Raw genomic sequence first — 19,386 nt, forward strand, 5'->3', positions numbered from 1 at the left:
AAAACATGAGAATAATCTACACGAATTTTAGGTCTGGCAACGCTAAAATAAATTCCACCTTTTTTTGACCGGTGGCAACGTCTTTCAAAAAACAGTTGCAATAAAAAATCTTATGTTTTCCATTAAAAAGCTGGCAGCACTGGCAGATTGTGACGTGTACGCGTAGCGAAAAATCAAAGATTTTTTCTAAGATTTCACAATTTTATTTGTTTTTCAATCGTTTTGCAAGTAGGCCTGACAAAAATGGGTTCTTTTCGACGCGACAAAGATGAAGAGGAGGACGGTAAGTAACTGTCTAGCCACGAAATTTCACTAACAGCGGTGCCGCAACCAACTGCCAACATCAATTGCAATCGAGCCGCAGAAGGTGCTCCGCTGGCAATCCACGGCATAATACACACACATATAGTCGGTGAAACATCGAGCAGCCCAACAAAACTAACACCTATTCACACACTCGAAAGTAACCAGAATAACAAATAAATAAATTGTTTCTATTTATTACCTGCTGACGGTTGAAATATGAAATATTTTATTTCACCTTCACCTTCGCAATTAAAACGCCCAGGTCCGACAAATGCGTACCAGAATCTGGAGAAAACGTCTGTGCTGCAGGAGACGCGTACATTTAATGAGACGCCAGTGAATGCCCGCAAATGCATTCATATTCTCACCAAGATTCTTTACCTGATCAATCAGGGAGAAGTGCTGGTGGCACGTGAGGCAACCGATTGCTTCTTTGCCATGACAAAGCTGTTCCAGTCCAAGGATGTGGTGCTGCGTCGCATGGTATATTTGGGCATTAAGGAGCTGAGCTCTATTGCCGAGGATGTCATCATTGTCACCAGCTCCCTAACAAAGGACATGACCGGCAAAGAGGATCTATATCGTGCTGCTGCCATCCGTGCACTCTGCAGCATCACAGATCACACAATGCTCCAGGCCGTTGAGCGTTACATGAAACAATGCATTGTGGATAAAAATGCAGCCGTTTCTTGTGCGGCTCTGGTTAGCTCCCTGCGTTTGGCCAGCACTGCTGGCGATGTCGTCAAGCGTTGGGCCAACGAGGCTCAAGAGGCATTGAACAGCGACAATATAATGGTGCAATATCATGCTCTCGGCCTGCTGTATCACATTCGCAAATCGGATCGCTTGGCCGTCTCCAAGCTGGTCAACAAATTGACCCGTGGATCGCTCAAGAGTCCCTATGCCGCTTGTATGCTGGTAAGTGTCATCGTTTATCATGTCATCATGTCACTTTTTACATTCCCTTACTTTCACAGATACGCATTGCTTGCAAACTGATTGAGGAGGAGGATGTGCCCGCCGAGGAGCTGTCGGACTCACCGCTCTACTCATTTATTGAGGCGTGTCTGCGCCATAAGAGCGAAATGGTTGTTTACGAGGCCGCCCATGCAATTGTCAATCTGAAGAATACAAATCCACGGATGTTGTCGCCGGCCTTCTCCATATTGCAACTGTTTTGTGGCTCGCCAAAGGCAACTTTGCGTTTTGCTGCCGTTCGCACCCTCAACAAGGTGGCCATGACGCATCCGGCTGCCGTGACCACATGCAATTTGGATTTGGAGGGTCTTATTACCGATTCAAATCGTTCAGTGGCCACGCTGGCCATAACAACGTTACTGAAAACGGGCGCCGAATCATCCGTGGAGCGTCTGATGAAGCAGATTTCAACATTTGTGGCCGAAATCTCCGATGAGTTCAAGGTGGTCGTTGTGCAGGCCATTTGTGCACTTTGCGCCAAATATCCACGCAAGCATACAGTGCTGATGAACTTCCTCAGTGGAATGCTGCGCGAAGAGGGCGGACTCGAGTACAAGACATCGATTGTGGACACCATTATAACAATCATTGAGGAGAATGTCGATGCCAAGGAGTCGGGTCTCTCCCATCTCTGTGAGTTCATCGAAGATTGTGAGCATGTCTCGTTGGCCGTGCGCATCCTGCATCTGCTGGGCAAGGAGGGTCCATTTGCGGCCACGCCCTCGAAGTATATACGCTTCATTTACAATCGTGTCATCCTGGAGAGCCCCATTGTGCGTGCTGCGGCGGTCACTGCACTTGCCCAATTTGGTGCCTCGTGTCCAGCTTTGTTGGCGAATATTCTGGTGCTGCTTGGCCGCTGCCAGATGGATCCCGATGATGAGGTACGCGACCGTGCCACATACTACTTAAGCATACTGAACTCGGCCAAGCCGGAGCTCTACAAAAACTACATCATTGAGCGGGAGAACTGCTCGCTGACTCTACTGGAAAAGGCATTGACGGATCATCTGAACGGCGAACTGCAGACTCACTTTGACATTTCCATAGTGCCCAAGGCAGCTATTGTTAAGCCCGAGATCACAAACGATGTCATGATGGTTACGAGCGCACCTCGTGTGCCAAAGATCACGCGGGAAGAAGAGAGCGCTGCTCGACTAGCTCAACTGCCGGGCATACAAGTTCTCGGACCCATTCATCGCAGCACGGCGCCTATTCAGCTAACGGAAAGCGAAACGGAGTACACAGTGCAGTGCATCAAGCATATATTCGCACAGCACGTTGTTTTCCAGTTCGATTGCCTCAACACGCTCTCTGATCAGTTCCTGGAGAATGTTCGCGTGGACCTGACTCTACCGGAGGGTTATACGGCGCGTGCCGTGATTCCATGCCCCAAATTGCCCTACAACGAATTGCAGACGACATTTGTGATTGTCGAATTCCCGCCAGATGCAAGCAGTTCCATAGGTACTATTCAAATATATATGCCAATTATAGATAGTATGTAATGTAATTCCAACTCTGCAGCTACATTCGGTGCAACATTGCGTTTTGTGGTCAAGGATTGCGATCCCAATACGGGTGAGCCAGACTCTGAGGAGGGCTACGATGATGAGTACATGCTGGAGGATCTAGAGATCACCGTTGCTGACCAAATTCAAAAAACGAAAAAGAATAACTTCCAGGTGACATGGGATGCCGCTGACAGTGAGGGTAAGTCTCAATGGAATTGTTATTAAATAGCCACGTCCCTCTGTTTCTATGCAAACTAGTATCTCAGTGTTGCCCAATACATACCGAACACACTTGGTTGAAAGTGGACTACTATAATAAATCTTCGGCATACCAAAGATAATGTTGATTTCTTGTTACTAAACAAACTTATTTATTTACAGAGTGGCTACAAGCAGAGGATACATTTGTTCTATCCGCTGTAAGCAACTTGCAGGACGCAGTCAATACCATAATAAAAATACTTGGCCTAGGCGCAGCGAATCTTTCCGAAAAAGTGCCCGAGGGCACGCACCTTCACACAGTACTCTGCTCAGGTAACGCAAATCAGGCGTATAGTCGTATAGTTTAAATTATCTATTAATCTCGTATTATTCTTTTGGCAGGCACCTTCCGGGGCGGGATTGAAGTGCTGGTGAGGGCCAAGTTAGCGCTGTCCGAGGGCGTCACATTAAATCTGACAGTGCGCAGCACAGATCAGGACGTGGCTGAGCTTATAACGGCAGCCATCGGATAAAATAGCGAGCCATGCAGAAACCTCATTTGGTTTTTGCGTGCAATAAATATGATATAAAAATCCAAGTATATAACAAAAAAAAGTTAAATGTAATCAAAAATATATAATTTAGTAGCTTTAAGTGGCGCCCTTGCAAAATTGCCATGATCTGTTCTTATAAGTTGGAACCTGCCTTTATTGAATTATCTGGCCAAATCATGATAAATATGTGGGAAATTGTTTAAAAATCGCATTATCAACATGGACATTCAGTTTGGGTACTTGTTATGTTATGCGAGCATTTGCTGCCTTTCCAAAAGGATTAATGTTGTTTTAGCCATAATCGGCAGAAACTCAAAGCGAGATATATTTGTATTTGTTTACCATCGATTTATCCTGTGCGTGTTTAGTTTAAGCATTGAAATACATTTCTGGAATACTAAGCTGTGTTCTCCCTGAGGAATTAGCTTCGATATGGGTCGCCTTCTTTGAATATATGCCACAAATGATGATAAAAGGGTCTTTTTCAACCTTAAAGTAAACTCAACACAAGTTTTCAATGTATTTTGTATGTATTTTTATTTAATTATAAATAACTTAATTTGCAATTTTTACAATTTGTGTTTTGTTTATTTATTTTTTATTTTTCTTCACGCGTTAACTTTTAATGCTTAAATTAATTGTTGTTTGCTGCATTCATAATAATTTCTTGTGCTTCTTTTGTTCGCAATCGATTTCACTCTATCTCATCGTGTGTTCTTTTAATATTTTGTAAATACATTTTGCACCAATTAAATCGAACGATTCATGATCTCAAGATCATCCTCAATACTCTTTCGTTTAGTATTCATATTAAGTATTCAGTTAAAAAGAGTTCGTGTAAAATTGACGACGCAAGAGTAAAAAAAACCACACGAAAGACTTGTTTTTCATTTTTGTATCTCTTATTTCCTTTCATTTTCTTGCACACAAATGGAAACAGTTTCACACAGTTAAAGTTAATTTCATTTCGTTACAAATTTTTATGCTCATTGTCAGATCGATTATTAGATTTAGATTTATCTTATTTGTATGTGTACGTGTATGTGTTATATGTATAGGTATATATGTATGTATACGCATGCACTCTCACACTTAAATCTCTAGTTATTCGAAAACAAATGTAAAATTATCGTTTTTTGTGTTCATATTCTTTTCATTCTGTTGTTGTTTCGTTTCTTTTCGTCCTTTCAATCTCTCTATACTCTGCTCTTAAACGCTATTTTGAATTCAATAATTTCTCATAATTTCGCTTCTATAATACACACACACACACACTGGAGTAGATTGATAATCGTTTCGTTTTTTGTTATCATCTTCACATATTTGACAGTGTTATTCTCTTTTTCATTGTGTGGTTCTTTTGTTTTTTTTTTTTCTCTTCTTATTATTTTTTCATTTCCGTTACGGATTGCTTATCTTGCTCTCTAGCTGACAACGCCACGCCATACATACATATTATTATTTCATTTTTTCATCTTTATATATATATATATTATGTATGATATACTACACTATACTATGCTATACTACTCGTATTTTACAATTAGCATACATATTTGTTGTTTTTATCGTTCTTGTCGTTTTAATTAAGGTTTGATTTGTTTTGTTTTGTTTTAAGGATGCGCGTATTGAGCCAGGCCGAAACTAAAATTCACAACACTGCTCCGGCCATTTAGTGAGTTGTCGCTTAAAAGATTGAAACATTGATTGATTGATTCGTTGGGGACCCTTTTTGACTATTGAGCGCATATTGTTTGCAATTAATTAAACGATGGAACCCTAATCTCCTTCTTAAATGCTACAATTAAAATAGTTAATGCTTGGATATTTATACAGAGTGAATGAGTGCTAGCTGGTGGTAGTTTCTAAATCGGTTAACATGTTCAGCATTTAAACTTAACCATGGGTATAGGCTTGGAAGACACACACTTGTCACAGCACCACTCGGCATACACCTCCTTGTTGAGCATTTGAAAGGCCGCCTCCGTCAGACCAACACACGTTCTAAAATCAAATAATAGTGGATTAGAATTCGAATTCAAAAAGCAAATTATTACAGGATCACGCTGTTGTTAATCCTACATACCTGTGAAAGAAGAAGTTACAACCGGATTCACAGAAAACTGCCTCATCGTTGTCGTTCACCTCCTTATGGCACATGCCACACGGATAGATGGGCGGCGCATTCGGATTCTGCGGGTTGAAGACCATTGGCTGACCAGGCGGATACATTTTACCACCGCTCATCGTCATGGGTTTGCCCATTGGACCGCCCATGTTGCCCATGGGACCGCCCATTGGGCCGCCCATATTTCCCATTGGACCGGGACCCATTGGTCCACCGCCGCCTCCAAACATATTTGGTCCTCCCATTGGACTGTGACCGTGTCCGTGGCTGTGATGATGTGGGTGGTTGTGTGCGTGGTGAGGTGGCATTCCATGGTGTGGCGGCGGTCCGTTCATGCCGCCTGGCCCTGGACCCGGTCCTGGCACGCCTCCCATGTGTCCGTGGCCCATGTGTGGGCCGGCATTGCCGTGTGGGCCCATCATATGGGGATTACCAACACCACCGCCGCCCCCACCCATATGGGGTGGCATGCCGCCAGGACCTGGTCCATGCATGCCGGGGCCAGGGCCCATCATGTGATGTGGGGGACCACCTGGATGCGGATGATGCGGGTGAGGATGGTTCATTAGCTGCGGGTGCGGTGGTCCACCAAGATGCGGCGGCTGCTGCGGCGGAAGCATTTGATTCATGCCCATTCCCATTGGACCGCCAGGCACATGTCCAGGTCCAGGTGGTCCACCCATATGGACGCCCATTGGACCGTGCTGCTGCTGCTGTTGTTGTTGTTGCTGCTGTTGTTGTTGCTGCTGCTGCTGCTGCTGTTGTTGCTGCTGCTGCTGCTGCATAGGAACATTGGGATTAATTTGCTGGCCCATCATGGGTCCGTTGTTGTTGTTGTTGTTCATATTGTTGCTGTTGCCAGCACCGCTGAGCGCTGGCGATTGCAACGGACTTGGACCCGCATTGGGCATGCCCGGACTGGGACCGGCGCTGTTGAGCGAATGATGCGGTGACATGGCGGGCGGCGCTGGTGAGGACGTAGGCACTGACGTGGTCGCTGTTACCGTTGACGTCGTCGTCGCCGTGGATGCGGCTGATGACGACGCTGGCATTGGACCGTTGGATTGCATTGAATTGGGCACACCACCCAAACGTCCACTTGCCGCCGCCGCTGGCGACAGATGTGGATGGGGATTTTGATTGTTGTTGCTATTGTTGGGATTCATTCCATTGCTGTTGTTGTTGTTGTTATTAGTGCTGCCACTGTTGGATGCATTGCCGCCCATCATGTTGCCGCTGTTGCTGTTAGCCGGCGACATGCCACCAGGCCCAACTAGTCCACCTGGCCCAGGACCTGGCCCTGGCACCGGTCCACCGGACATGTGACTGTGATTTGTTGGTCCATTGCCCAGCGGACTGTGCAAAGGCGGTGGACCCATTTGCCCGTTGTTCATGTGCGTCTGTTGCGGGTTTTGTGGCTGCTGTTGTGATCCTTGTTGCTGTTGTTGCTGCTGTTGTCCTGGTCCTGGTCCCGGTCCCAATGGGCTGCCAATTTGATTGCCCATGGGTGAGCCCATTGGCAGTGAGTTCATAGGCGAGTTCTGACCTGGCACTGGTCCACCGGCGCCGCCCATTGGTGATCCTTGCATTGCACGCGGATTTGGGCCATTGGGACCGCCCATTGGCGACAATCCACCCATGCCCATATGGTGCGGTGATATGCTTGGTCCTCCCATGTTGCCCATTGGACTCATGCCACCCATGCCAGCCATCGCACCCATTGGGCTGCCCATGGGCACTCCACCAGCTCGGCCATGGTTCATGTGCGGCGGCAGTCCAACACCGGGTCCCATTGCATGTGGATGCGGATGTACACCAGGTCCCAAGGGGCTCATGCCACGCATTTGCGGTGGGCCGCCCATATGATGTGGCCCGTGTGGTCCATGGCCCATGGGCCCACCGCCAGCTCCTGGATGATGTGGATGCATATGCGGATGCATGCCCATACCCATGCGCTCCTCCCAGTGCGCATGCGGTCCAAAGTGTCCGCCGGGTCCGCCGCCGCCGCCCATTTGATTCATGGCCGCCATTGCAGCGGCCGCCGAACTGGACATGGCCGACACTTGGGGACTATCGTCGAACGGATTGGATGCGATTATCGTATCACCGAAACCACCCATCGGCGGTGGCGGCAACAGATCCTGCGGTGTTGGCGGCGCCGATTGCTGCTGTTGCATGGAGTTGGCAGCGGCGGCCGCTGCAGCTGCCGCCGCCGCTGCCGCAGCAGCCGCTGAGTTGGCCGCATTTGAGGTTTTCCGTCGCTTCTTTGGATTGCTCGGCGCCGAGATGATATCCGTCGGAGGCGGCGGCTTAAAATCAGGCGGGCAGAGAGCGCCCGATGGACCCGGCAAACGATATGGCGCCATACCGATGTTATGGGTCATATTCGAAGTGTTTTTCTTCCGAATGGTGGCAGCTTTCTTTAACTACGGGGCGAACAAAAATTTCTATCCAATGGCGTCGTCGATCCACTGGACCACGACGCGTGTATTTCGAATATATATTTCGATCTGGCAAGTGCGAAGACAATGCACTTGCTCTTGATATTAATCTTGGCTAGCTTTTAGAGTAGTTCCTTTAATCCTTCGTGTGCAGAGCTGAAAGGGTTGCCAGCCTGTGCGAGAAGCCATTAATGAGTATAGAAATGCTTGAATTCTATTCCTAATTACTTACCAATGCATTCCTCGTCAGAATGTGTGTCCAACTATTTAAAAATTGTCTTGTCTTGTGCAGAAGCCGCCACAATGCGACTGAACGACCGACGACTTTTGCAAATTTCAGAGCTGGCAACTCTACGCGCGCATGTCGTCAGCGTTGGCAGCGTCGGAATAGCGTAGCGCCAAGCAGCACAGCAGCAGCAGCGACAGCGGCAGAAGCACCTGCAGCATAAATAACACCAGGACGAATGCAAATATGCTTACGTTGATTATAATTGAGAGTTTTGATATGATTAATTGATTTCGGCGGCGTTGTTTTTCTTTCTTTTTTTACTTCACTTTTCTCACTTGGCGGCTCTTCTTCTTGCCACCGATTTTATGTTCTTTTTGCACCACCACCGCAAAGCAGCGGCAGCAATTTTGCTGCTACTTTTTAATTTGTTTTACACTACAGCTTGTATATGCATTTTTTGTGTGCAGTAATTTTAAATTATTTGCACGTTTAAATTTTAACCATGCAATTCTTGCACTTTGCGCACGTAAATCTGTTTCGTGGTTTTCGTTTTTGTTGATGGCCGCGGTGTCAGGCAATATTTTTATGGGAATTTGGTTGCCGTGTAACCATTTGGACACCAATAGCATACAAATTGGCCTTGTTTGGCGCCACTGTTTGTCATTTGCACGTCAATGTGTTAAAACTGAATTGATCAACAATATTTTGCCAATTTTCGTACGAGAAGCGTCGTGGATTCTAAAATATAAATAATTTTCCTCGCTTGTCAGCCAAGGTGACCGTATTTCGACAACAAGCTAATACCGAAATTCCATTCTTTATTTTGAAGCTATGGTAACCCTAACGATATGCATTCTCAGAGTATCGATGTACTAATAGGAGGCATGATGTTTTCCTGCTAAAATAGTATCGATATCGACGTCCATCACTGATAAAAATTTCAAATTTGAAAATGAATCAAACTCAATAAAAAATTAACAATTTTATGAAAATTTTAAACTAGACAAAGAAGTTCGTCAGCTCCCGGAAGAGGGCGAAAATTTAAAAAAATTTTAGCTAAAAAATAGTTGATTCAAATTCAAAACACCTTATTTCGTTGCCAGCTTATCAAAGCTGATCGGAAATTTTTATTGGATGGTCAAATTATTGGTTTAAGGATGACTTTGAAAAAAGTAATATTAAAAAGGCTAAGCTTCAACAGAACCACAAAAAAAAATTAAAATTATGAATTAAGTGTTGTTCTTTGATTTAAAAAAAACTTTAAAAACTCCCGATTGCCGATAAATTAGGATGACTTGGCATCGCTGTTCACGGCGTCTTGAGATAAAGCGTGGCCACCTGATCCAAATGCTGCAACCCGACCGAAACGTTGCCACTCTGTTAAATTCACCGATCTGGCAACATGCGATATTTTGAGTCAATTGTAAAAATTTGTAACTTTAAATGTTTCACCCATCTTGTTTATCGGAAATTTCTTAATGTTGAAGATAGAATTTTTAAAATTTTTGCAGAGTTTTTGTTGGAGCTATTTGCGTTTTTTAAATTAAATTTGTAACTTCTCTGCCCTTGGGATTAAAAGCCTCAAACCTTCATAAAAATGCTTACCTCAATTTTATGTAATCTCAAATTTTAAATTTTCTTAAAATTAATAATTTATTGCAAAATTATGGCATTTTAATATTTACCTTAATACCTAAATTTAAATTTAGCGACATGGCGCAAACTCTGACCAACTGAATAATAAACTAGTTCGCAAGTAGATCTAGTCACTGAACTAAATGACCTACAATCAGGGACCTAGTTCCTTCGCTCACTTTAGTGATTTGTTCAATTGATTTTGTTCGAACTAAATACAACTCTAAAGAGAATGACGCTTACATTTTGGCGCTGGCTGGTTTAAATTTTTTTCACAGCGGCTCACTTGAAATCAAAAATAATGTGGAGCAACTTCGAGGCGTCAGCGGTGGAAGATGAGACCATATCCAATGCCTTCTCATCGCGCAGTATATTCAAAATTAGCAGCGAAGATGAGGCAAGTTTCAATTGAATGCCAAAGGAAGTAACCAACCATTGTGTTTTTATTGTTGTGATTTAGGTTACAAAGATTCCATCAATACAAGCGTCTGTGCAAAGTGGTAAAATGGTCATATCCATTGATAGAAGTCTTCTGTTGCTCGAGGATGAACTGGTGGCCAAGTGCAGTTTCTTAAGTTTTAGCGCACATATTGATGCGATTGCCATTTCCGACAGTGGTAATCTCATCGTATGCGGCCTCTCCGACGGCGAAGTACATGGAGTCTATATTAAGGGATTGCTGCTCTTCAGTGTGAGCATAAGAATTGAAGATGTGGGATTAACCGGCGGCACCTTTACCAACATTCAGCAATTGGGCCAAAACTTTTACTTCAGCTGCAAGAACGGCAGCGTCTACTGGTTAGTTACATAGTCTTCAAATCAGATTCCTCACTAATATATAGTATTAATATAGTCTCAGTGAAATCAATAAGACAACTCTTGAGACGGTTGCCAATATAACGCTGACTGATAATGAGAATATGACAGCTCTCCTGGACGATGTCACAATTCAGCGCACATCCACTGGCAAGTCACTTGCCAATGTGGAAAGTGCTATGCTCTTGAAGCAGCTCACTGCTCACAGCTATGCAGAGAATAATCAGGAGGATCAGCGCAGAGATTACGATTTAATGATAACAGGCGCACAGGGAGCGTTAAGTTTTAAAACTGGGTCCAAGGATATGACTCGCATCAGTATACCCAATCAGTTTGGCAGCGTCAAGGAAATCTACAATATAGATCACTATATGTAAATATCCAAATCATATAATAATCATTAAGTTATAACATTCTTTGTTGTATGTCTTTAGCATTGCGCTTACACAGTCTGGACATTTGCTGGAGATTTGTCCATTTACACGCACGGTTAACGTGTGTCAATCATCACAGAGCCCTTCGCTACTTATCGAAGATATGCAGGTCATGGAGTGTAGTGAGGAGAACTTGGAGCTGCTAATACTTACCAAGGCAACCACAGATGGAGATCGTTTCATACGAATTGTCGAGTATCCTTGTAAGAATTTTAGTTAGTTATAATCGCAGCATAAACTAATTTAACCTATAATTTCTGTTATCAGCACTCAGATGCAAAAACGAAGTAGAGGTGCCACAACACGCTTGGCTTGTGCGTCAGCCAAAGAGTGCTGTTAACCTATATTACTTGGCAACCAAGGATTTGGAACAGACTGAAATCCCTTCAGAAGTGGAAATGATGATGGTGTCTGAAACCGATCCCAGTGATCGTTTCAAAAAACTTATTGCCAAGGGTCGCTTGGAAGAGGCGGAGGTAACTATTCCTTTTCATCATAAACATCACAATTTTCTTATTTCGTTATTGTTTCTCCAACCTTAGGACTTTGCCAAGCAATTTGAATTGTGCCTGCAACCGATTTTTGAAGCAAAAGCCAAGCGAATTCTCGTCGAGCTATGCAATGTCAATGACAACGAATTGGATAAGAAGTTTGAAATGTTACTCAAACTGCTTGGACAGATCGAAAGCAAAGCATTCATTAAGAATAATCGCATGATGAACTTAAGTTCGCGACATATTTTGGAACGCTATTTAAGAGAAGTAAAAAAGAGATTAAACTTTGAGGTAAGCATGGAGAAATATAATTAGTTTATTACACATTCACTTTTATTTTGATTGTGTATTTTTAATTTTTTTTATATCTAAAATTGCAGGAAGATGAGGAGCATCTGTTGGAAATAGACGAGCAGTTACATCGCCTAAAAACAATGGCCATAATTGATCCCTACGAGTGTAATTCAGAGTGGCAAAAGTTTGTCTACAACTCGAATCTGGTAAAAGTGGTCAAGGAAATGTTTAACAGCGATATGCCCACCGCCTGCCTCATCTGGCGACGACACTCTAGCAACATTTTGCCGCATCTTAACGAGGATGAATTGCGTACACTGCTGGGCTTCATACCCAGCGACACTGAGCCCCTTAATGTGGTGCAGTGGTTGCGTCAATTCGTACCCGTTGTCAGTAACACACATCCCACAATTATGCCCTTTATCACAGACTGGAGCATTGAGAGGACTCGGAAACTGCAGTACAGCGAGCATTGGCCAGCTATTGGTCTGGAATTCTCAACCAAAATATTAGAAATATTTGAGGAAATTCAATTTATCTACTCGTAAGTATTTAGTTAATTTAAACTGAGTAAAAACATGAATTGTATTTATTTATTATCGCTTCTAAAGTGATGTGCGACGTCAGCAGGAGCGCAATACTGGCAAGCTGAGGGATCTGGACAATGCTCTGCAGGATTTATCAGTACTGAAGAAAATATACAACCTTAACTTTACGCTGGACAGCTATATGCAGGACTCCATAGACGCCACAGCCTTGCGTATATTGCAACGCGTGCATTTGGACAAGTTGCAGAGTCTGGTCAGAGACTTTTTGTACCCCATCTATCAGGAAAAGGGTCGACAGCCGTTGGATGTCATCAAACAGTATATCGCGCAGCTGGTGGCCAATCGTCAATCGCTTAGCAATTGGTTGGATCGTGCGATAGCCTGCATTGAACTGATACACAACGAGGATAGTCGCTTGGAATGTGCACTCTCGATATTGCAGAATGCACCAGTTCCCTGGGCGGAAACATTGGCTCCGCTTATTAAACTACGCAACTCCACACATCCACTCAGTGTGCAGATCAATGCCGAGTATGAGATCCAGGTGATCAAGATAATGAAGGTCAAGTATGGCTGGCCAGCGGATAGTGCTGTTAACATCAATCTGGAGCTGTTCATGATGCGAATTGTTAAATTGAATTTACCGGATATGCTTAAGGATATACGCATACTGACTAAAGCGGCGCCACAGGTGTCCACCAGCGCTAATTTCAACTGTTGCTATCAAATGGCGCGACGTGGACAGATCGACATGGCCTATGACTTTTTTAAGTCTCTTAGTGACAAAAATAATTCCAAGCAGGGAACTGATGTCGTTGAGAGTTTAGCAAATCTTCTTGAGATGAGCTCCTGCACCGGCGAGGCAAAGGTGCAGGAACACCTAAATTTACTTGAACTTTTCAAGCTGATGCTACCCAGCGTTGACCCAGTATACAATCGTCGATATTTGCTTATCAAACATCGTTTACAGCTGGGTCAAAAATTCAATCTGCAACTTAACTGCAGCACGGATCTGATACCGTTGCAAAAGCGACTTTCTCTTCTTGACGAGGGCATCGAGGTCATTATCTCGCGTGCCCAGGCCACGTTGAATGTGTGTGCCCTGATAGTCAATGAAATAAGTGAGCTATGCACGGCACTGGATGTGGAAAAAGTCCATGGACTTTTACGAATCAGCCAGTGCGTAAGATGTTTGCCTCTCAGCTGTGCGTTGGCCCATCATGTAATTGAATTCATCTCCTGCGTGCCGGCCAATAGCAAGGAGTTCATCAACTTTGGCATTGAGCTATTGGTACAGCAAATAGGCGACGCCAAGAGTCAAAGTCATGGTGAGTGGACAATCTAAGGACTGGTAGAATATCATGATTAACATATAACTTATCCATCAGATACGCATTCTTCAATGCAACTGCTAAACGAAAGTGATCCATTGTGCTTTCCACTAGCCTACGAGCTGCTAACTGAGGCGCTATTGCACGAGCGCAGTAGTCATCGCGATCTGATGGAACTCATTAAATATGTACGAGTGGCGGTCATACACTATCCATTGGATGCCATCGAGATGCACTATGTGGGCAAGGAGCAAGCAATAAACGAACAAATATGCCGCGCATTGGATGGCGTTCCCATAGCGCTTGGCGAGTCAACGCTTAACTTTTCGACAGCGCTTAATAACTCCATGGACGTGAAAGTAAACATTGAACCATCGTCCAAGAAGCGTTACTCCGTGTCCATTTTCGATGAAGTCGAGGTGCAGCCGCAACAGAAGCCACAGCAAAAAGTAAATGCTTATTTTTCTTCTTTTCGTTACTATATCGTAATTAAAATATATACATCATGTAGAAGCGTATTAGCGGTAGTCTTCCCATTGTCAAATTCTTGGCACGCACTCTGCTCCTCATGATCATTGAGACGGAGCCGAAGAACTCGCTGTTGATGCAAATGCAAAACTTGCTACCGGATAATATCAAGCACGACATTGATGGTGCTTGTGCCGATTTCTTTTTATCATTGGAACAACTAACCAAAGCTAAGGAACATGATGTTTGGTACATCATGTCACAGTATCTACTTGAATATCAGAGGCACAATCGCAGTAAGAAGATCATCAATGAGGGATTTATTACGCTTCAGTTGCGTCGCATTTTTCGCAATGCAATGAACAACAAAGAAGCCAACCTAATTGGTAAATCTTTTGGTCAAAGCTCACAACTGTTAAGCCTTGTTATTAATGTGTATCCGTTAACAGAGCTCTTTACAATGCTGGTGGCAGATAGCGAGTCGCGTGGATTGCTGGATAAGCTCTCCAATGAGGTGAAAACTGATCAGCAGAAGATTAATTTTCTCACCCTCTCTGCAATGTACAACGAACATATTGATGAAATGGAAAATGTGCAAAACTTACGCGTTACGTAAGTAGAATCTCATTTTTAACCATCTTCAATATTTTGTATGCTTGCTGCCTTAATAATAATTGAAACTATTTCTCATCTCATTTTTAGACGCAATAAATTGTATTACTATTTGGAGTTCTGCCAGCAGGATCCTACCATCAGGGGAAAATTTAATCCAGAGATGGACAATATTGAGCATTTGCTTAATGAATTCCACAACAAGCGACTCAATGTTCGTTTGCTGGAGCGGATGAGTGAGAGCTTTAAATTGGATTATCAAAGAATGCTCATTACACAAGTCCTTAGCATTTTACGAGCCCAGGAGTTGCGCTACGAGATCAAGCACGACACCTTCGGAGATGAGGAGCTTGTTGTGCTGAGCAGTGTGCATGAAATGCGTGATATGTGCCAGCCGTACATCAATGAAATAAAGAACGTTAAGCTATTTACCTCCAAACTGAACGAGCTTATTGAGGAGGTACAATGTCAACATATCTCAAATCTTGTACTCTTACTTATTATCCCTTGCTTTTCTTTTGTAGATCAATATCTATTTTTATGAGCTGTACCTGTGTGTCATTGAGATTCTTATGTTCTTCGATGCAGCGCCCAAACAAATGGAAACCTGGAAGAATATATTGCATTTTCTGCGCCACAAAATGACCACACGGCGATGCAGTCGTGCAGGTCAGCAGGAGACAGATATATGGATGCAATCCCAAAAGGACAACGGTGTGCTTCCCAAGATCGCGCGCTATCGACTGCCCTTCAAACCACTTGTGGAGCATCCACTAAGAGATATTCTCTGTAAGTTGCTATGGAGTAGATGGTCACCTTTTGCTAATTGCTTAAAGTATAATTTTAACTTACAGGTAGAGAACTGAATGTAGATAACTGTCAGAGTTGGTTTCCATTGATAAACATGTACAATGCTCTCAAGGATTCCAAGAACACGCCACAGAGCTGTGATTATTATATCAAGGCCGCCGTTACTAACTCCATTGCCGAATATAAGTCGAAGAACGATTCGGAGGCGTGGAGTTTGCATCCCACCAATAATGCGTTCCTTAAATCGGTTAGATAGTAACATCAACTATTTATCTAGATAGATTTAATTAGCGTCTTGTTAATTGTAGATACTACGCTTGGTTAAAGATGTCCAGAGTCCCAGCAATGTAATCTTCATACTGTATTATGTAGCCAGCTATGCCCGTGATGGCGCCGATCAGGTGGAAGCCTTCTACGAGGGTTGGAAGTATGTTAAGTCCAACCAAGCTGTGCTGATTAACGATCCTAAGTGCCAAGAGGAGTTGGCAAAGATAAAACGCATGTATCCCATAATTAAAACTCAGCATTTGCTTCATATTTACGGCCTGAGCGATGATAAAATGATGCATCTGGTCGAGCATCCCACGGAGCTTATACATTGTCTATACCATCACGAGCTAATACTTAAATCCAGCAAGGTGGATATTAATGCGTTGGTTAAAGAGATTTGCGCCCTACACGATCTAAGCCTTGAAGCTATACAATTTAAACTGCTACAAAAGTGGCTGTCGGTCACAATGGAAACAGCGGATGGTACAATATTAGAGGAAACATTCCTCGAGGATCAAAATTGGCCTGAGAATGGCTGTAACAGCAACGGTGATGGTGAGACCGCTAATGCCAGTGAGAATGTTGTTCGTGCCTTTTACATACTAAGCAGCTGGCCAAAATCCGAAGCAGTTCAGTTCCTTGTAGGCCTTATTTTCAAAGGCGGGTAAGTCTCAACTCGATATAAATGTTGTTCAACATTAAATATAATTATGCGTTTGTCAGATCCATGAACACTTCAACACAGTTGCAGATGTATGAGTGTTACTCCAAGCTCAACGATGGTAGCAATTCATTTAGTAACACATTGAGCCAACGTCAGTTTATTACCATCAAATGTGTCCATGAATTAAAGGCACTTGGCTACAACTCAAACATTAAGAAGTTTGCGGATGAAAATTGCGATAAGATTGGGATAATTAAGATGATCTGGCAGCGTAACGCGCAGAATCCTCTCTCGTTGGAGGTGATGGCCGACATTTGTCTCGGATTTGACATACATTTGCCCAAAATCTGGAATGGCATAATCAAGCGCATGGTTATGTTTAATATGGTGCGGGAACTAAACGCATTGGTCGATGTGCTGAGCTGCAGACCAGAGCTATTACATTTAGATGGCTTGGCGTTGGCCTGGGACTGTGTGCTGGCCCATCCCTTTAAGAATGCGGTACCGACACGATCATGTGCAGAGGAAGAGCGACTTCAGAAGACGCTGCTCCGTTTGCAGGGATGTCCAGTGGTGCACGCACTAAATCTACTGCAATTCGCCGAGCTCTGCGTGCTCGTCCGTCGACCACACATGGCCGCCACGGTACTTATATTCTGCCAAAGCGCTGAGCAACGCGTAAAGATAGTGAAGGTAAGCTGCAGTTGTACATTAAGTATAAGTTCTGGTTTAACTTATTTCCGATTGTTTTAACAGCTGATAAAATCTCGACATGAGGATAATCTACGTCAGCAGATTTTAGAGCTGGAGGATGCAGGCTTGTTGCCAATGGTACTGAACTTTGCGCTTAAGGAATTGAATCTCTAATAGAACATATAGTTCGATTTGTATTATTACTTTTAAAATTTGTTAACTGCATGAAATACACATGAATTATAACCACAGGTTGGCAAACACATATTCCATAAGACTCTCATAGATCATAAATGTGAGGGCTACGTCTATGCACACTCGGGCCATCCGGATAACCGAGCCCTTAAAAAGTGCCCCAGGACCCTCTTCGCGCAATATCTCGGCAGCACAATCCATTGTGTTCTTGTGTTTATGAGACTTAAAGCCCTGCATACGTGTCTTGATCACATCCATGGGTGTGTTTTTGAGAACTGTGGCGGCACCTGATATAACACCAAAGATGCCAACTAATGGCATGGGTACAATCACAGTTGAGTCGGAGCCAGCGTACAAATCCTTCTGTGTGACCATCAGGAAAAAGCGAATGGCTTGATTGGTGCCCTGCTTTAAAACTGTTGCTGACACCCCTCGGTAAATGCCACGAATGCCTAAAATATAAATGTTTAAAATCTGAAATTATTTACACACTGTTAAGCTGTCAAGATACCTTCCCGCTTTAGAATATACCATACGCCATGGAGCAAACCATTATAGCGAGGCCGAGCCCTATGCATATCGTTAATAATCTTTAACTTGATTGTTTCCAGCGGAGTAACAGCCACCACGGCTTCCGTTGCGCCAGCCAATAATCCAGACATAAAAGTATTTAACATGGTAATGCTACCATCCTCCTCTTTAAATTTATGGGTATAAAATTCATATGCACCAAATCTATTAAGGAGGTAATCATTGGTAGATACAATTAATAAGCACGTTCTTACCTAGATGCAACTTTCGCAACGCTGCCTAAAAGCAAAATGCTCATGCCGCGATATAGTCCAAAGAATCCATGCCGTTTGATTGTTTTCCTTATACAATCTATGGTACTATCGTATTTCTTTTCATAACGATCCATCTGCAGCTGTGTCTTAACGAAATCTATCGGATAATTAAAAAGGACATCTAGGCCACCAGTGATTCCCCCAGCAACAGCGCCCTTCAAAACTTTTCTGTCCCCTTTGTCTTTGGGTGTCATTGCGTTTTAGATTTGGTATAAAAATAAAATGACTACATTATAGTGATATTTTCCAATTAATGTCCTAAATATAGATTAATTAAGTTAAATTGACAACAAAAGATAAGGCATAAGAGTATTCGATTTGAAATACACCAATGCCAACATTATCGGCCTTTACTTTTCGGAGACTTTTTATTTGTAAACCAGTAACTTTACAAGTGATGATCACTACATGGCCTTAAACAAACTTGGAGCTATTTTATATGTCGAGTTTATAAGTTCTGTTTAGCTTCAAGTAAAAGCAATTTGAAGTTGAAGTGTATGAATTTTAGTAACTAAAAAATTTTTTTGTTTTGTTTAACTTTAACGATATAAAAAATTTAACAGCTCGCATTTTGAATATATGAGTTTGTTCGCACTAGTCTCTGACTTTTTATTTTTGAAGTAAGTTTGTAAGACCTACAAAATAAAAAAAATTATTATTATTATTAGTATTATATATATTTTCTTAATTTACAAATATTTATAGTTAAAATAATGCTTAACTTTGTGATATAATCAAAAACTTAAACAATCATCACTATTCTTGAGGAAAAAAGAAACTCATAAAATAATGATTATTCCTTGAGTATTTTTTTCTTCTCAGTAAAATTTAAAGATCATGGTAAAATTAAATAAATTACAATTTAAAAAAAATATTGGTATATTTCACTCTCTTTTAAATTTACTATACGGTAATGAGTGTTTCAA

At 42.8% G+C, this 19,386-nt stretch overlaps 4 protein-coding genes across 5 annotated transcripts; 2 read left to right on the forward strand and 2 right to left on the reverse strand.

Moving 5' to 3' along the window:
- Nucleotides 1-129: 129 nt before the first annotated feature.
- LOC117792501 (coatomer subunit gamma) lies at nt 130-3,974 on the forward strand. 2 transcript variants are annotated; one of them, XM_034632672.1, is made up of 6 exons: nt 130-283; nt 569-1,224; nt 1,284-2,751; nt 2,812-2,997; nt 3,180-3,332; nt 3,402-3,974. In XM_034632672.1, the coding sequence occupies exons 1-6, from the start codon at nt 244-246 to the stop codon at nt 3,530-3,532; spliced, it is 2,634 nt and encodes an 877-aa protein (XP_034488563.1). In that variant the 5' UTR covers nt 130-243; the 3' UTR covers nt 3,533-3,974. The 2 variants fall into 2 exon arrangements, with proteins under 2 accessions (XP_034488563.1, XP_034488561.1); XM_034632670.1 differs by having other exon boundaries at nt 130-1,224.
- A 494-nt stretch (nt 3,975-4,468) lies between these two features.
- On the reverse strand, nt 4,469-9,139 carry LOC117792502 (protein pygopus). Its single transcript, XM_034632673.1, has 3 exons — nt 8,355-9,139; nt 5,640-8,295; nt 4,469-5,557 (listed from the first exon to the last, which is right to left on the reverse strand). The coding sequence occupies exons 2-3, from the start codon at nt 8,063-8,065 to the stop codon at nt 5,437-5,439; spliced, it is 2,547 nt and encodes an 848-aa protein (XP_034488564.1). The 5' UTR covers nt 8,066-8,295; nt 8,355-9,139; the 3' UTR covers nt 4,469-5,436.
- Nucleotides 9,140-10,234: 1,095 nt separating this feature from the next.
- Nucleotides 10,235-17,685, forward strand: LOC117792683. Its single transcript, XM_034632904.1, has 17 exons — nt 10,235-10,383; nt 10,447-10,784; nt 10,840-11,175; nt 11,237-11,439; nt 11,504-11,712; nt 11,779-12,021; nt 12,111-12,568; nt 12,636-13,900; nt 13,961-14,352; nt 14,415-14,757; nt 14,821-14,983; nt 15,074-15,443; nt 15,508-15,772; nt 15,838-16,040; nt 16,102-16,727; nt 16,787-17,420; nt 17,484-17,685. The coding sequence occupies exons 1-17, from the start codon at nt 10,288-10,290 to the stop codon at nt 17,592-17,594; spliced, it is 6,255 nt and encodes a 2,084-aa protein (XP_034488795.1). The 5' UTR covers nt 10,235-10,287; the 3' UTR covers nt 17,595-17,685.
- On the reverse strand, nt 17,602-18,686 carry LOC117792680 (putative tricarboxylate transport protein, mitochondrial). Its single transcript, XM_034632902.1, has 3 exons — nt 18,401-18,686; nt 18,127-18,350; nt 17,602-18,067 (listed from the first exon to the last, which is right to left on the reverse strand). The coding sequence occupies exons 1-3, from the start codon at nt 18,652-18,654 to the stop codon at nt 17,661-17,663; spliced, it is 885 nt and encodes a 294-aa protein (XP_034488793.1). The 5' UTR covers nt 18,655-18,686; the 3' UTR covers nt 17,602-17,660.
- Between the last annotated feature and the right edge of the window lie 700 nt (nt 18,687-19,386).

Source organism: Drosophila innubila, assembly GCF_004354385.1.
Source record: "Drosophila innubila isolate TH190305 chromosome 3R unlocalized genomic scaffold, UK_Dinn_1.0 2_E_3R, whole genome shotgun sequence".
In the NCBI taxonomy this organism is placed as follows: domain Eukaryota; kingdom Metazoa; phylum Arthropoda; class Insecta; order Diptera; family Drosophilidae; genus Drosophila; species Drosophila innubila.

Bases quoted from the DNA above. Each gene is read 5' to 3' on its own strand.
- LOC117792683 (XM_034632904.1), top strand. From the start codon at position 10,288: ATGTGGAGCAACTTCGAGGCGTCAGCGGTGGAAGATGAGACCATATCC. The intron at 10,785-10,839 runs GTTAGTTACATA...GTATTAATATAG, and splicing joins AAGAACGGCAGCGTCTACTG to TCTCAGTGAAATCAATAAGA. The intron at 14,353-14,414 runs GTAAATGCTTAT...TACATCATGTAG, and splicing joins AACAGAAGCCACAGCAAAAA to AAGCGTATTAGCGGTAGTCT.
- LOC117792680 (XM_034632902.1), bottom strand. From the start codon at position 18,654: ATGACACCCAAAGACAAAGGGGACAGAAAAGTTTTGAAGGGCGCTGTT. The intron at 18,351-18,400 runs GTAAGAACGTGC...CCTCCTTAATAG, and splicing joins GTTGCGAAAGTTGCATCTAG to ATTTGGTGCATATGAATTTT. The intron at 18,068-18,126 runs GTATCTTGACAG...TTTATATTTTAG, and splicing joins GTATATTCTAAAGCGGGAAG to GCATTCGTGGCATTTACCGA.
- LOC117792501 (XM_034632670.1), top strand. From the start codon at position 523: ATGAAATATTTTATTTCACCTTCACCTTCGCAATTAAAACGCCCAGGT. The intron at 2,752-2,811 runs GTACTATTCAAA...CCAACTCTGCAG, and splicing joins AGATGCAAGCAGTTCCATAG to CTACATTCGGTGCAACATTG. The intron at 2,998-3,179 runs GTAAGTCTCAAT...ATTTATTTACAG, and splicing joins GGATGCCGCTGACAGTGAGG to AGTGGCTACAAGCAGAGGAT.
- LOC117792502 (XM_034632673.1), bottom strand. From the start codon at position 8,065: ATGACCCATAACATCGGTATGGCGCCATATCGTTTGCCGGGTCCATCG. The intron at 5,558-5,639 runs GTATGTAGGATT...ATTTGATTTTAG, and splicing joins TGTAACTTCTTCTTTCACAG to AACGTGTGTTGGTCTGACGG.